Source organism: Petromyzon marinus, chromosome 3, assembly GCF_048934315.1.
Source record: "Petromyzon marinus isolate PM22_M1 ecotype Great Lakes invasive population chromosome 3, UKy_Petmar_22M1.pri1.0, whole genome shotgun sequence".
NCBI lineage: Eukaryota > Metazoa > Chordata > Hyperoartia > Petromyzontiformes > Petromyzontidae > Petromyzon > Petromyzon marinus.
Window position 1 is genome coordinate 15,950,944 of NC_133669.1, and position 14,075 is coordinate 15,965,018.

The 14,075-nt window shown below is 42.5% G+C and overlaps 1 protein-coding gene across 4 annotated transcripts in view; it reads right to left on the reverse strand.

Moving 5' to 3' along the window:
• DYNC2H1 (dynein cytoplasmic 2 heavy chain 1) overlaps positions 1–14,075 on the reverse strand; it is a 232,846-nt gene that overhangs the window by 140,814 nt on the left and 77,957 nt on the right. For all 4 annotated transcript variants that reach the window (XR_004404816.2, XM_032976206.2, XM_032976198.2 and 1 more), the window contains exons 61-67: positions 13,174–13,334; positions 12,249–12,372; positions 10,584–10,705; positions 9,247–9,333; positions 7,809–7,935; positions 3,839–3,980; positions 3,336–3,445 (exon numbers count right to left, since the gene is read on the reverse strand). Coding sequence is in view for 3 of the 4 variants with exons in the window: in XM_032976206.2 (XP_032832097.2) it covers positions 3,336–3,445; positions 3,839–3,980; positions 7,809–7,935; positions 9,247–9,333; positions 10,584–10,705; positions 12,249–12,372; positions 13,174–13,334 (873 nt within the window). In the remaining variant the exon portion in view is untranslated. The remainder of the gene's footprint in view (positions 1–3,335; positions 3,446–3,838; positions 3,981–7,808; positions 7,936–9,246; positions 9,334–10,583; positions 10,706–12,248; positions 12,373–13,173; positions 13,335–14,075) is intronic.

Sequence of the window (14,075 nt, forward strand, 5' to 3'; positions counted from 1 at the left end):
ACACGGTATTAAGTGTATGTACAGTGAGGGAAAAAAGTATTTGATCCCCTGCTGATTTTGTACGTTTGCCCACTGACAAAGAAATGATCAGTCTTTAATTTTAATGGTAGGTTTATTTGAACAGTGAGAGACAGAATAACAACAACAAAATCCAGAAAAACGCATGTCAAAAATGTTATAAATTGATTTGCATTTTAATGAGGGAAATAAGTATTTGACCGCCTCTCAATCAGAAAGATTTCTGGCTCCCAGGTGTCTTTTATACAGGTAACGAGCTGAGGTTAGGAGCACACTCTTAAAGGGAGTGCTCCTAATCTCAGCTTGTTACCTGCATAAAAGACACCTGTCACAGAAGCAATCAATCAATCATATTCCAAACTCTCCACCATGGCCAAGACCAAAGAGCTCTCCAAGTATGTCAGGGACAAGATTGTAGACCTACACAAGGCTGGAATAGGCTACAAGACCATTGCCAAGCAGCTTGGTGAGAAGGTGACAACAGTTGGTGCGATTATTCGCAAATGGAAGAAACACAAAAGAACTGTCAATCTCCCTCGGCCTGGGGCTCCATGCAAGATCTCACCTCGTGGAGTTCAATGATCATGAGAACGGTGAGGAATCAGCCCAGAACTACACGGGTGGATCTTGTCAATGATCTCAAGGCAGCTGGGATCATAGTCACCAAGAAAACAATTGGTAACACACTACGCCGTGAAGGACTAAAATCCTGCAGCGCCCGCAAGGTCCTCCTGCTCAAGAAAGCACATATACATGCCCGTCTGAAGTTTGCCAATGAACATCTGAATGATTCAGAGGACAACTGGGTGAAAGTGTTGTGGTCAGATGAGACCAAAATGGAGCTCTTTGGCATCAACTCAACTCGCCGTGTTTGGAGGAGGAGGAATGCTGCCTATGACCCCAAGAACACCATCCCCACCGTCAAATATGGAGGTGGAAACATTATGCTTTGGGGGTGTTTTTCTGCTAAGGGGACAGGACAACGTCACCGCATCAATGGGACGATGGATGACGCCATGTACCGTCAAATCTTGGGTGAGAACCTCCTTCCCTCAGCCAGGGCATTGAAAATGGGTCATGGATGGGTATTCCAGCATGACAATGAGCCAAAACACATGGCCAAGGCAACAAAGGAGTGGCTCAAGAAGAAGCACATTAAGGTCCTGGAGTGGCCTAGCCAATCTCCAGGCCTTAATCCCATAGAAAATCTGTGGAGGGAGCTGAAGGTTCGAGTTGCCAAACGTCAGCCTCAAAACCTTAATGACTTGGAGAAGATCTGCAAATAGGAGTGGGACAAAATCCCTCCTGAGATGTGTGCAAACCTGGTGGCCAACTACAAGAAACGTCTGACCTCTGTGATTGCCAACAAGGGTTTTGCCACCAGTACTAAGTCATGTTTTGCAGAGGGGTCAAATACTTATTTCCCTCATTAAAATGCAAATCAATTTATAACATTTTTGACATGCGTTTTTCTGGATTTTGTTGTTGTTATTCTGTCTCGCACTGTTCAAATAAACCTACCACTAAAATTATAGACTGATCATTTCTTTGTCAGTGGGTAAACGTACAAAATCAGCAGGGGATAAAATACCTTTTTTCCCTCACTGTATGTGTGTGTGTTCAAGATGTGACGTGTGTCCATGGTGTGCCATGTGTTCACGGAGTGATATGTGTGTTAATGGTGTATGTATGTACATGCAGACGCCATATTTTCTGTCCGTCTCCTACAGTAAAGGTGTACGTAATTCTAACAGGACCTACATATCTGTTTTATTGACCTGGTCAAGGCCTATGATACCATCAATAGGCCTCGGCTCTGGGTTGTTCTTTCTGCTTTCGGAGTCCCTGACTCTCTGATCACAATCATTAAGGACCTTCATGATGGTGGATAGGCCTGGGTAAAGCTATGTGGCTGAGAGTCAGAGCCATTCTCTGTTCACCTTGGGGTGCAACAGTGATGTCCTCTGGCACCTACATTATTTTACATATTTTTTGACCACGTAGTTTTAGAATCCTACCGTTGCACAGATACAATGGGAGGCTGATCGATATCCGGGTTCTGTCGAGGGATGGCTCCCTATTGGTCAACAATTTACGTGTGCTAATGATCTGCTGCTCACTCAGAGAAGGAGTTGGAGGCGCTGCGGATGAACCTGGAGCGTGCCACTCAGGTGACGCCTTACCATCAGCCCCACCAAACCTAAGCACCTGCCTGGATATTTTGTCCCACCAAACACTCCACCCCCTCAGCTCCCCACTGGCAGAGCAGTTGTGGAGAGAGTGGAGAGGTTCCATACCTCGGCAGTGTGCTTATGATCGGCTCCGGTTTTACTGCAAAGGTCTCACACCAAATCAGTCGAGCGGCATTATATTTTCATCGGCTGCCTAATGCTGCGTGGAAACTACCTGGTCTGTTGCTCCACACAAAGCTTCGGGTTTTCTCGGCCACAGTCATACCCTCCCTTCTCTAAGCTTTAGAAATTTGGACCCCCAAAATGGAACATCTTTGCCGATTATGAACATTCAGGCTGGCTTGCCTATGATCCATCCTGGTTTTAACTAGGCTGGATTGTGTGAGGATCTCACAAATCTTTGAAAAATCTGAACACAGTCGCATCGGTGAGCTCCTCCGGCAGGCAAGGCTACGTTGGCTGGGTTATATAGGCCGAATGCTCAGCCACTGCATACCCAAACACCTTTTGTTCAGCCGGATAGAGGGGGCTAAACAGGCACGGCACGGGCTAAAGAGATGGAATGATGTGGTACGAGAGGATATGGAACTGAGTGGACTAGCCAATGACTGTACCAGCAGTGTCAAAATTAGCCTTTGTGGAGGAAGCTCATGAAGGACGCAACTGGGCAATTAGGGGCAGTTGCCCTCCAGCAACAACAGAGGGCAGAGGAGTGACACTCACAACAATGAGCGGAGCGCGAGACAGCTAGAACGCAGCAAGTTGGCACAGTAGAGGGCGCAGATGGTGCGTCTGTCAGTCATCTCAGTCAGTCATCCCACGGCACCTAGGTTTGTCCCGCGACCTCATGCCAGTGGGTGTTCGATACGTCATGTAGCCTTTAAGGCCATATAGCCTGGGACAAGCACCAAGGTGATGTCACTGCCTCTTCGTGGTGATTCCGGTTGTTCTTGTATGTTTTTTTACTTCTTTCGCACTGTATGTAGCCAATCGTGGTAATCCAAGCTGTGGTGTATGTGTGCTCATACAGTGATCCATTGTGTTCCCATAATGCGGTGTTCCTTCCACATGTGAGCCATGTGTGTGATGTAATCATTGGGTTCTCAGCGAGGCACATGTTCTCACCTGCAGCGTGACAAGTGCGTTCTCCATGCAGAGCTCATCGGTGGGGAGCCCCTCGCTCTTCCACTGCAGCTGCTGGCTCTCCGTGCTCAGGAAACGGAGGAGGTTGAAGTCTGGGTGCACATACACATAATTTGGCAGGTGAACCACATGCAACAGCAAGAGCTGCAGCACACAGCATGGGAACTAGGTCTTAGATACGAATACTGTGGTGAATAGACAGACTATCGTTTATAACTGCTTTTTGAAGCTACATTGTAAGTGTTGTGTTGCGAGTCTCAATTAAGGCAGTGTATTGTGAGTCATGAGCTGTGTTTTGAGTCACCAGCAGTGACAGGAGTTATAGCATGTGTAGAGAATCTCAGGAGTAAAGGATATTATTGTGCATATTTGGAGTCTTCTGGAGTGTTGGGAGTCATCAGCAGTGCTGTAAGTCGTCAGGAGCGCTGTGAGTCACTGGGAGTCTTAGCATACATTAGAAGTCATCAGCAGCACTGTGCGCTCACCCTGCAGGCCGAGGCGGGCCGCCCAGGTACTCATGCTCATGCGTCGCTGATCCTCGGGCGCAGACGAGAGGTAAGTGATGAAGGCAGCTGCGAGCAGAGAGCGCGTTGGCAGGGAGTCCAACTCGGATGAGATCTCAGACACCTGAATGCCAACATCAATGATAAAAATGATGATTTGTTTTTGATACAGTGCCCTTTAAGCCAGGGTATCTTGGGAGCATTTTAAACACAATAAGCTACTTACATCATATCTCGTATACGACATTTCAAATTGCATCTCAAGTGGCAGCTGTCCTTCTTGGCACAAGGTGACTCAATACCGGGTTTGCAATCGGGAATTTGTCTGCCAGTAGGGGTTAATTATTTTCATGAGCAATTCCAATTGAGTAATTTGTGAGTATTTGGACCATGATGCTGGTACACAATGGTCTACTCCTTTGGAATGACTTCAGGGGATCTTAAACGTCCAATGTGAAGTCGACGGCAGATATCAGCACCATCAACAACACGAACACCAACAACACTTCTATGGTTTTATTCTCATTCTACGTGACTTTACCGAAAGAACCAAAGAAGATGAATCCTTGCAGTCACGAAAGCTTTAAATCGAAAAATAAAACCAACAACACTATGATCGACAAGGCCAAAATGACCATCAAAACCATGACCAACAATATCACTACCAACACCACCATCATTGTCATTATTAACACCATAATGAAGAGGATAAAATGAACATTAACACCATAATGAAAAACATGAACAGTACCAACACAATCATTAACAATACCAGCACTGATGATGACCGTTTGAGTTATGGTCGAAACGTCGTGAGAATTTTTTATTGTTTTATATATATTTTGTTATTTTGTTGTTTCTCTTCAACGTGACTTTACCGAAAAAACTAAGAATATGAATTACTGCAGTCACGAAAGCTTTAAATCAAAATTTAATCGCCTCTACGGGGAGGGTTTTCACATAACTTTAAGATCCTTCAACAAACTCCGGGATAAGAAAGCTCAGCTGATCGAGTCTCTCACCTTCCTGAAGAGATGCCGCGACTCTGGGGTAATACCAATCGCATTTACACTCACCTCTGCTACTGTAACTTCTTCTAATGCGAAACGAATTCTTTTCAAAACTAGCTTAGCTCTTATCTCAGAAAAAATCAGACTTATACGCACAGAACTAGATCAGTTAGACAAGACACTCTACAAATCACACTTATCATTGACGGCAATAATGTCCACATCGGATTGGGAACATGTAGACAATATGACTGCCTCTTCAGCTGCTACTATGTCGACCAAATGTAAGGAAAACCTGATTTCCAAATTTAACCTCCTTTTCAACAAAAGACCGGACCCACACACCAAAAAGTTAGACGTTAATAAAGTCGTAATTAATCGCAGTAACAGTTCTATTTCCGATGGTCTGAAATCCGTTTTAGCTAAAGGTCTAAACTTTGCAGTCACACCTAAACACATACCAGTTAATGATATAATTGCCCAAGTAGACGTTGCTCTCAGGGGCCTGGGTCACATCGCTGCAGACGTAGCAAGATCTGAAATCGCTGCAACCCTCAAAAACGCTAAGATGCCAGCTAGCAACCTCAGCAAAGATGAGCGTTTTGAATTATATAAATTAAAAAAGAGGAATGATATTGTAGTTCTCTCAGCTGACAAAGGCAATGCTACTGTTATTATGGATAAAATAGAATACAACAACAAAATTAAAGAATTACTCGACGATGGTAGTTATACAAAAATAAAAAGAGATCCCACCAACAGCCTCGTCACACAAACCAACAAAATAATTTCTGATTCAACCGCATTAATTGATCAATCTAAACGGTTTTCGTTGAAACCTTCTGCTGCCAGGCCACCAAGATTATACGGCTTACCAAAAATACATAAAGTTGATACACCTCTTCGTCCCATAGTCTCTACTATCAGCTCCCCCACCTACAAACTAGCTCGTTTTTTGTCTGAAATCCTGCGTCCTTTCACTGGAAAGACCACCTCTGCGGTACAAAATTCTACTCACCTGGTATCAACAATCAAGGGTATTTCCCTGTCCCCAGACGACCTGCTTGTCAGTTTTGATGTAGTTTCCTTGTTCACCAAGGTTCCTGTACCTGACACCATTGCAATCATTGAAGACTTGGTTCATCAAGGACTAAACGCTGAGGTACCCCCCCTGGTGAGACACTGTTTAACCAATACATACTTCACTTGGAATGGAACTTTCTACAAACAAACTGAGGGCACCCCAATGGGCTCCCCCCTTTCTCCAGTTATAGCTAACATTTTCATGGAGAAATTTGAGACTGACGCCATCCAGACTGCCACTCTACGCCCAACCTTGTGGAAGAGGTACGTGGATGACACTTTTGTCATCTGGCCACATGGCCGGCCTGCTCTAGACCAATTCTTCGACCACATCAATTCCATACACCCAGCCATCAGATTTACCATGGAAGTCGAAATAGATGGCAAGATACCTTTTTTGGATGTCCTAATTAAAAAGAGACCTGATGGTTCAATGAGCCACTCTGTCTACAGGAAAGCTACCCATACGGATGCTTATCTGAAACCGGATTCCCACCACCATCCATCACAGAAGAATTCTCTCATCAAGACTCTGTATCATAGAGCCCAATGCATATCCGACCAGGAACACATAAGCAGTGAACTCAAGCACGTACACCAGGCTCTTAGGGCTAATGGTTACTCCGACTATACAATCCGCAAAGCTATCACTCAAACCATGAAGAAGAACCCTCTTGAGTAGCCTTTCAAAACCATCACTTTACCCTACATTGCTGGGATCACAAAAAAGATCTCCAAAATCTTGAATAAACACAAGATCCAGGTCCGTTTCAACACATTGCATAAAATCCGTGATCTGGTTCCGTCTGTAAAAGATGTGATTCCGGACATACAATACCCTGGTGTCTACAAACTAAGTTGCCTCTGTGGTAGTAGTTACATTGGAGAAACCAAACGCCATATCTCGGACCGCATTCGTGAACATAAAGCAGACCTTAAACACGGTAGGACCAACACCTCGGCCGTAGCAGATCATTGGTTCTAATTCAGTAGGCTCACATGCCATTGACTTTTCCAAGATGGAGGTTCTTTGTAAGCCATCTGGCTTCCATGAGAGATTCGTTCATGAGGCTATCCACATATACAAACACAGAGACAATTTCAACCGAGAAGATGGATTCTATCTTAGCAATCATTGGAAAGATTTGATAAATCATTTCAGTTCTTGATTGATTGTTCACGCTTACAGTGCCTTTCAGACAGCATACATAAAAACAAATTTCGTCTCCCCCCTCCTCTTTTAAAAAAAAAATAGATGGACTAGTCCTGGCAAACAGCCAATCGTTGCGCGTGACGCAAACGTTATTTTTATATATATAAATAAATATGCCGTTTTCAAAATAAATTTATGCAAACCGACACACCTGATGATGACCGTTTGAGTTATGGTCGAAACGTCGTGAGAATTTTTTATTGTTTTATATATATTTTGTTATTTTGTTGTTTCTCTTCAACGTGACTTTACCGAAAAAACTAAGAATATAATAATACCAGCACTATCATCCACGATTTCAACACTATCAACATCACCAACAATACCAATGCAATGAATAAAATACATCACCAACACCATCAAAAACATGTAAACATTACCATAAACAACACCGACAACGTCAACAACCTTAGACCATTGACAATATTAACATAATCAACACACTCCATACCATCAACAATACAAACAGAATTAACATCAGAAACTCAATCAATACCATCAACATTGCCACAATTATCAGCAACTTCAACAATATCAGTAACATCAACAGTATCACGAGCATACAACTCTGATGATAAATATTCCATTGTATGTGGCCCCTTGCAACCCCACATGACCCCAATTGACCTCATGTGACCATGCTGACCTGATTGGTCCAGCGCATGAACTCCCCCTCGAGCTGTCCCACGAGGCTCTCGGCGGCGGCGATCGTCTCCTGCGCGCGCAGGAGCTCATGTTCCAGCACAGCTGCCTCGGAGGTCCGCGACGCAAATCTGTGCGACACGGCAACATGACAACGCAACACATTTCAACAACACAACAACATAGACCTGCATGACATGGTGACATGACAATGCAACAAGTCACAACACAGTAACATAAACCTACAGGATACAGTGACAAAGCAACGCAATGTATCACAACAACACAGAACAATATTCCCACATTATTCAAGAACCTGTTCTCCGCGATTTTGGCTATCCGCGAATCACTACTGGAACTCTACACAACGGCATCAAGAGAGAGAAAGTGATGAGATAGAGTGATGATGCACCACAGCACCATAATTTAAGGTAATTTAATTTGTAAACTATTTCATATTCTAGATTTAAAGCTTTCGTGACTGCTAGGATCCATACTCTTTGGTTCTATTGGGTAAAGTCACGTAGGTGAAAATAAAATAACAAAAAATCACGACGTTTCGGCCACAACACAAGCGGCCTTCATCAGGTGAAGGGACGAGACTGTCTGGAAGACAGCGCTGGAGTGGGAGAAGCCACGCTTTCATACTTTTATATATTATTTATTTAACTTATGTTCATTTTAAACACTTTACTTGTGTTATGATAATTTTCATGAATTTAATAGCTTACTTACGTATTTATTTAAGGTAATTCAGATAAAAATAGGGTTTCATAGGCCAATATCATTATCCACGAAATGTTCTATTCACGAGCATCTCCTTGCAAATAACGAGGGAATACTGTAACATTGAACTATTAGATATGGTGACATGACAATGCAACACACCACAACAATACAATAATATCGACCTACTGGACACAGCGACATGACAATACAACCGACATAACAATGCAACAGGTCACAACAACATCGACCTAATTCACAAACAGTTTTTGAGGTGCATATACACTATATAGTGGGATGAATCTAAAGGGGTATACATTTATGGAATATGGAGTGGTATCAATCAGTATATTTTATAGGGGTATGAATATGTAGAATCTACAGTGGTTTGAAAATATGGAACCAAAAATTATATGAATATCTAGCATCTGTAATGGTATGCATCTGTCGATAATATGGTGGAATAACTATGAAGATACTTCAATTGGAAAAGTACATTTCTACACATATCTTGTAAGTGTAAGAATACATTTGAAATGACTCATTACATTAAACCCCTTACATTGAGAACATGGCAACGTGATATTGTAACACTCCACCATGAAAAAATATAACACAACACTTCATTAAAACATAACAGAACATGAAAATAGATATGACACAACATCATGACAGCACAACACAATATGACACGACACGCTCAATCGTTCACTCACTTTTCCTTGAGTTCGGCCACTCTCTGATCGACCGAGTTGAGCTCTGTTTCTAGTTTCTTCTTTTTCGACTCCGTCTTCTGCAGATGCCTGAGGCCAGCAAAACTACAATTTAAAGCATGCGACCGCCCACTAAAATTCATAATCATCCTTAGGACAATGAAGAGCAGGAAGGTTTATAGTTACACTTAGATAAGTTATAGGCCAAGTTTCCTGGGGATGAGCCTCAGTAGATTAATCCTGAAACCCTGTCTCAAGCCATTGATCATGAAACCGACCTCAAGACACTGATTCTGAAACACGATCTAAAAACATTGATCCTGAAACCTTATTTCCAGACACCAAACATGAAAACCGGTCTCAAGACACCAATCATGATACGTGGTCTCGTGAGACCAACCCTGAAACCAAGACAAAGTAACACTCTTGGGCAGTGCTCATTTCCTCCGAGTCAGTAATGTAAATGCCACATTTATATGGTGGACCAAATCTTTTCAAAGGACATCCACTGTTAATTTCTTACAAAGTTTTTCACATTTTCTGAACCCCACAATTTCAACTCACTTTGTGAGGTGGGCATTTTAACCACAGCAGCATCCTACGAAACAGTGTCAAGATTATGACTAGGGCTGAAAGATTTGGGGAAAATATCTAATTACGATTTTTCTGCCAGATATTGCGATTTGATTTGCGATTAAATTTTTTTAAGTGAAGCTTCAGTTCAATATTCACTGTGTAATAGATTTAAAATATGTGATGGAGCATTACCACATGATACCATCAAAATATGAACTGCTCTATATATTCTAATGCAAGGATGAGAACTTAAAAGATATGAATGGCTTCCACATGTACTTATTAAAATGTTTTGATTGAAATAGAACAATCAAACATAACGTTAAAAAACGCCACTTTTTTCAAATTTTCTTCTGATGCTAATTGCTTGTGTTGCAGTCGAAACGTCGTGAGAATTTTATTGTTTTTTTATATTTGTATTATTTTATTGTTTCCCTTCTACGTGACTTTACCGAAAGAACCAATAATATGAATCCCTGCAGTCATGAAAGCTTTAAACCAAAATAGAACAATTGTTAAGTTAAACAAATAAAGTTTTAATAATACAAAAATAAAACAATTCCAATAAAGTAATAGGACTTTTAAAATCGCAAAAAAATCGTAGCCTTTGCGATATGCTAATTGCATTGTTTCAGATTTCGATTTGAAATCGATTAATCGTTTAGCCCTAATTATGACCCTTTCCCTTACTTGATCCCCTGGGTGTGGAGACATTGCCCCTGAGTAAGTGAACATGCGTGCGTGAGCCACGTGGCTGTCCGTACCGCACCAGCTCGCTCTGCTCACTCTCCAGAGGCTGGATCTTGTCAAGGACGTGGGAGTATTTCACATTCGCCTGCACCCAGGCGGCCAGGGGTGCTGCGACGGCACTTGCTCGCTTAGCGTTCTACATCACAAAAGACAAACCAAAGTCACACTGACAGATATCACAGTTTACTACTGGTTCACTACTTATTTCATCATAAATGCATGAAACTGGAACCCTGTCAAGTTAGCGCTCACTTCCAGTCTGGTCGTTTACCAAAGCTGTTTCAAGCAATTTCTGCAAAGTAATTTCTACCAATAAAGGATTAATCTGAGTCTGTAATTCTTGACACAATAAAAAAGGCCAATCTCTTTGCCTCATATTTTGCAGCAAATTCAATTCTTGATGACGAAAATGTAATTCTACCCACTGTGATTCCTTCTAAAAGTAATATTAATCAACAATGTATGAAGTATGTTGGGTACTATTCAAGCTTTATACCTCTAAGGCTTGTGGTCCCGATGGTAAATGAGACAGTGTGCTTAAAAGGTATACTCCAGAACCTGCACCAGTTATTATGTTTACTTTTAAAGCTCTCAAATAGCACTCATACTGTACTAAGAACTTGAAAAGTATCTTTGGTCCTGCTATTCCCAAAGAATGTGATCCATTTCGATTTAAAGCTTTCGTGACTGCAATGATTCATCTTCTTTGGTTCTTTCGGTAAAGTCACGTAGAATGAGAATAAAATAATAAATTGATAAAATAAAATAACACCATAATATTCTCACGACGTTTCGGCCACAACACAAGCGGCCTTCATCAGGTGAAGGGAGCGAGACTGTCTGGTAGGACAGCGCTGGAGTGAGAGAGCCACGTTCAGATCACGGCTTTTAAGCTGTGTGAGAGGAACAAAGAGCCTTAGAGCCGCGACTCTAAGGCTCTTTGTTCCTCTCACACAGCTTAAAAGCCGTGATCTGAACGTGGCTCTCTCACTCCAGCGCTGTCCTACCAGACAGTCTCGCTCCCTTCACCTGATGAAGGCCGCTTGTGTTGTGGCCGAAACGTCGTGAGAATATTATGGTGTTATTTTATTTTATCAATTTATTATTTTATTCTCATTCTACGTGACTTTACCGAAAGAACCAAAGAAAATGTGATCCATCTTGTAAAAAATATCATCTAATCACCTTGACTCCATTGATATAGAAAATGATGGGATATATCATCAACAATCAGCTTCTCCATCACTTGGAGTCATTATAATTTCTCAGTCATCAATAGTATTGGTTCCGTCAAGTAAAGGCGACTTGTTAGCTTCGGTGACTCATGTTTGCAGATCAAGCCTTGAACATCTTGGAGAGTCACAGCCCTTAACATTTCTGTGATGTAAAAGTAACCAGGAAGAGGATGTTATAATGAGTGTGACATAAGTGTAGGCTGCAGGAGGTGAGATTACTGAGATAAGCGTTGTAGTGCAGCTATAGGTCGGAAAATCAGGTGATGAGGCTGCAAAAGTCGACTTTAGCAGTCAGGTGTCGACTTTGCAGCAAATGAGGGCCCTAGCAAAATGAGGGGATGATAAAGTGTGGATATGGTTAAATACAATTCACTGACGCTTCGCAAAGGATATCGGCCCACTATCACTAAACAATAAGAAAGAGTTAATGCACGTGGTGCTTACCTTTGGATCGAAGGAGGTCGCGTTGCGCATGAGCAACTCTTCCACGCTGTCACGGATCTCGCGTGTGATAGAGCGTGAATCAAACGTCACAATGTCGTCGCGCACGCCACGCCGCGCAAGGAAGCTGAAATTCCACACGCACAAACACGCACACACCGGTGAGCTAGCACACACAAAGGTAAGCATGTGTGCTCCAGCACACGTGCAAGCACAGACAGGAAAGCACATATATCCAGGTAAGACAAAGATGAAGACAAAGTTCCCCTATGGAAGATTTAACAAACTGTTGGGGAAAGTGTTGTTAGCGAGCACCTATTAAGGTCGGCATAGCACACGAGGAGCTGGCTGACCAAAATCATACCGGGCCACATTTGTCCCTCCAGTGCTTATGTATACACACTGCACCAGATACACATTTAAGGTTGAACCGACCTAGGGTAGCCCCAGGACTGATTCAGATATTCGTAACCAGTGTTGGCTGTGAGCAGGAAAAAACTGCGTTCCTATGTTTGTAGTGCAGTACACTAACATCTGTGCCACCGCTCTCCACGAGTAAAAATAAACACACACATGTACGGGCAATCACGCATACACACAAACATGCTTGCAGACAGGCACATTCATTCACAGGCAAGGGTGCACATATACACGCACACGTACATTGGCAAGCATACATGCATAGGCAATAATGCACGCAAACGTATGCACGCATGAGCATGCACATGGTCACATAAACGCATGCTCAATCACCCACATACATGCAACAATACACTAGCAACCACGCACACATCAATATACACACATACACAAGCATGCACACACAAACACATGCACAGATTAGTGTAACTAGTAGTATGTTAAAGTCTATTATCCCTGTAGACATGCTCACACATAAACACACACCTGTGTATACATACACTCTCACCTCTTCATGCTGACCCAGGATGTGTCAAAGGTACCCATAAGCCTCAGCACACCCTCTAGAATGTCACGAATTATGTCAGGGGGCATCCTCAGGGAGCGGATTTCAGAAAGTGATTCCGGTCTGATGCTGCCAACTGCCTGCTTGGCCTCATCCACCAGAGGCTAGAAACAGAGAGGCACGAGGCATGGGGAGGAATGGGAAAGAGCACAGATTTATGAGCAGGCACAATGAGGCACACAAACATTCAGGGATCAGTGAAGAGAGGCACGAAGAGGCATCGTGAGATGCGAGGAGACATATGGAGATATAGAGAGGCAAGAGGAGATATGAGTTTGGGGATCAACAAGAACACATGTGGAATTATGGAGAAAAACAGGGACATATGAGGCACGCTGATGCAAGGGGAGGGAATGCATACACAGAAAGAGAGAGTGTTTTATCGTAGAGTGCTGTATCATTTGCAGCAGTTTTTTTTTACATTGTATACCAATGATGAAAAAGTTAAGAGGATTTACCCTTTCCAGCAACAATAGAGACGTTAATATTTTCAAACACCAAATAGACACCTATCATAAGGCATCAAGTCTGCATTAACCACACATGCTTGTGGTAAAACATGCAAACACAAGCATGTGGTTAGTGCAGACTTGATGCCTTGTGATAGGTGTCTATTTGGTATTTGAACATCTTAACAATTATGAAAAATAAGACTAGGTTTTACTGGCAAAAAGGTTCCATAGACATTGTATACCAATATATAAATGTTGTGACATTTTGCACGATACAGAATGGCGTTATATTGTAGAGGAATGTTATGCATTGTGTGATAGAGCATTGTCAGGGATGTATCATAACGCACTGAATCATACAGTGTTGAGCAACAGAGAACTGTCTCATGCTTG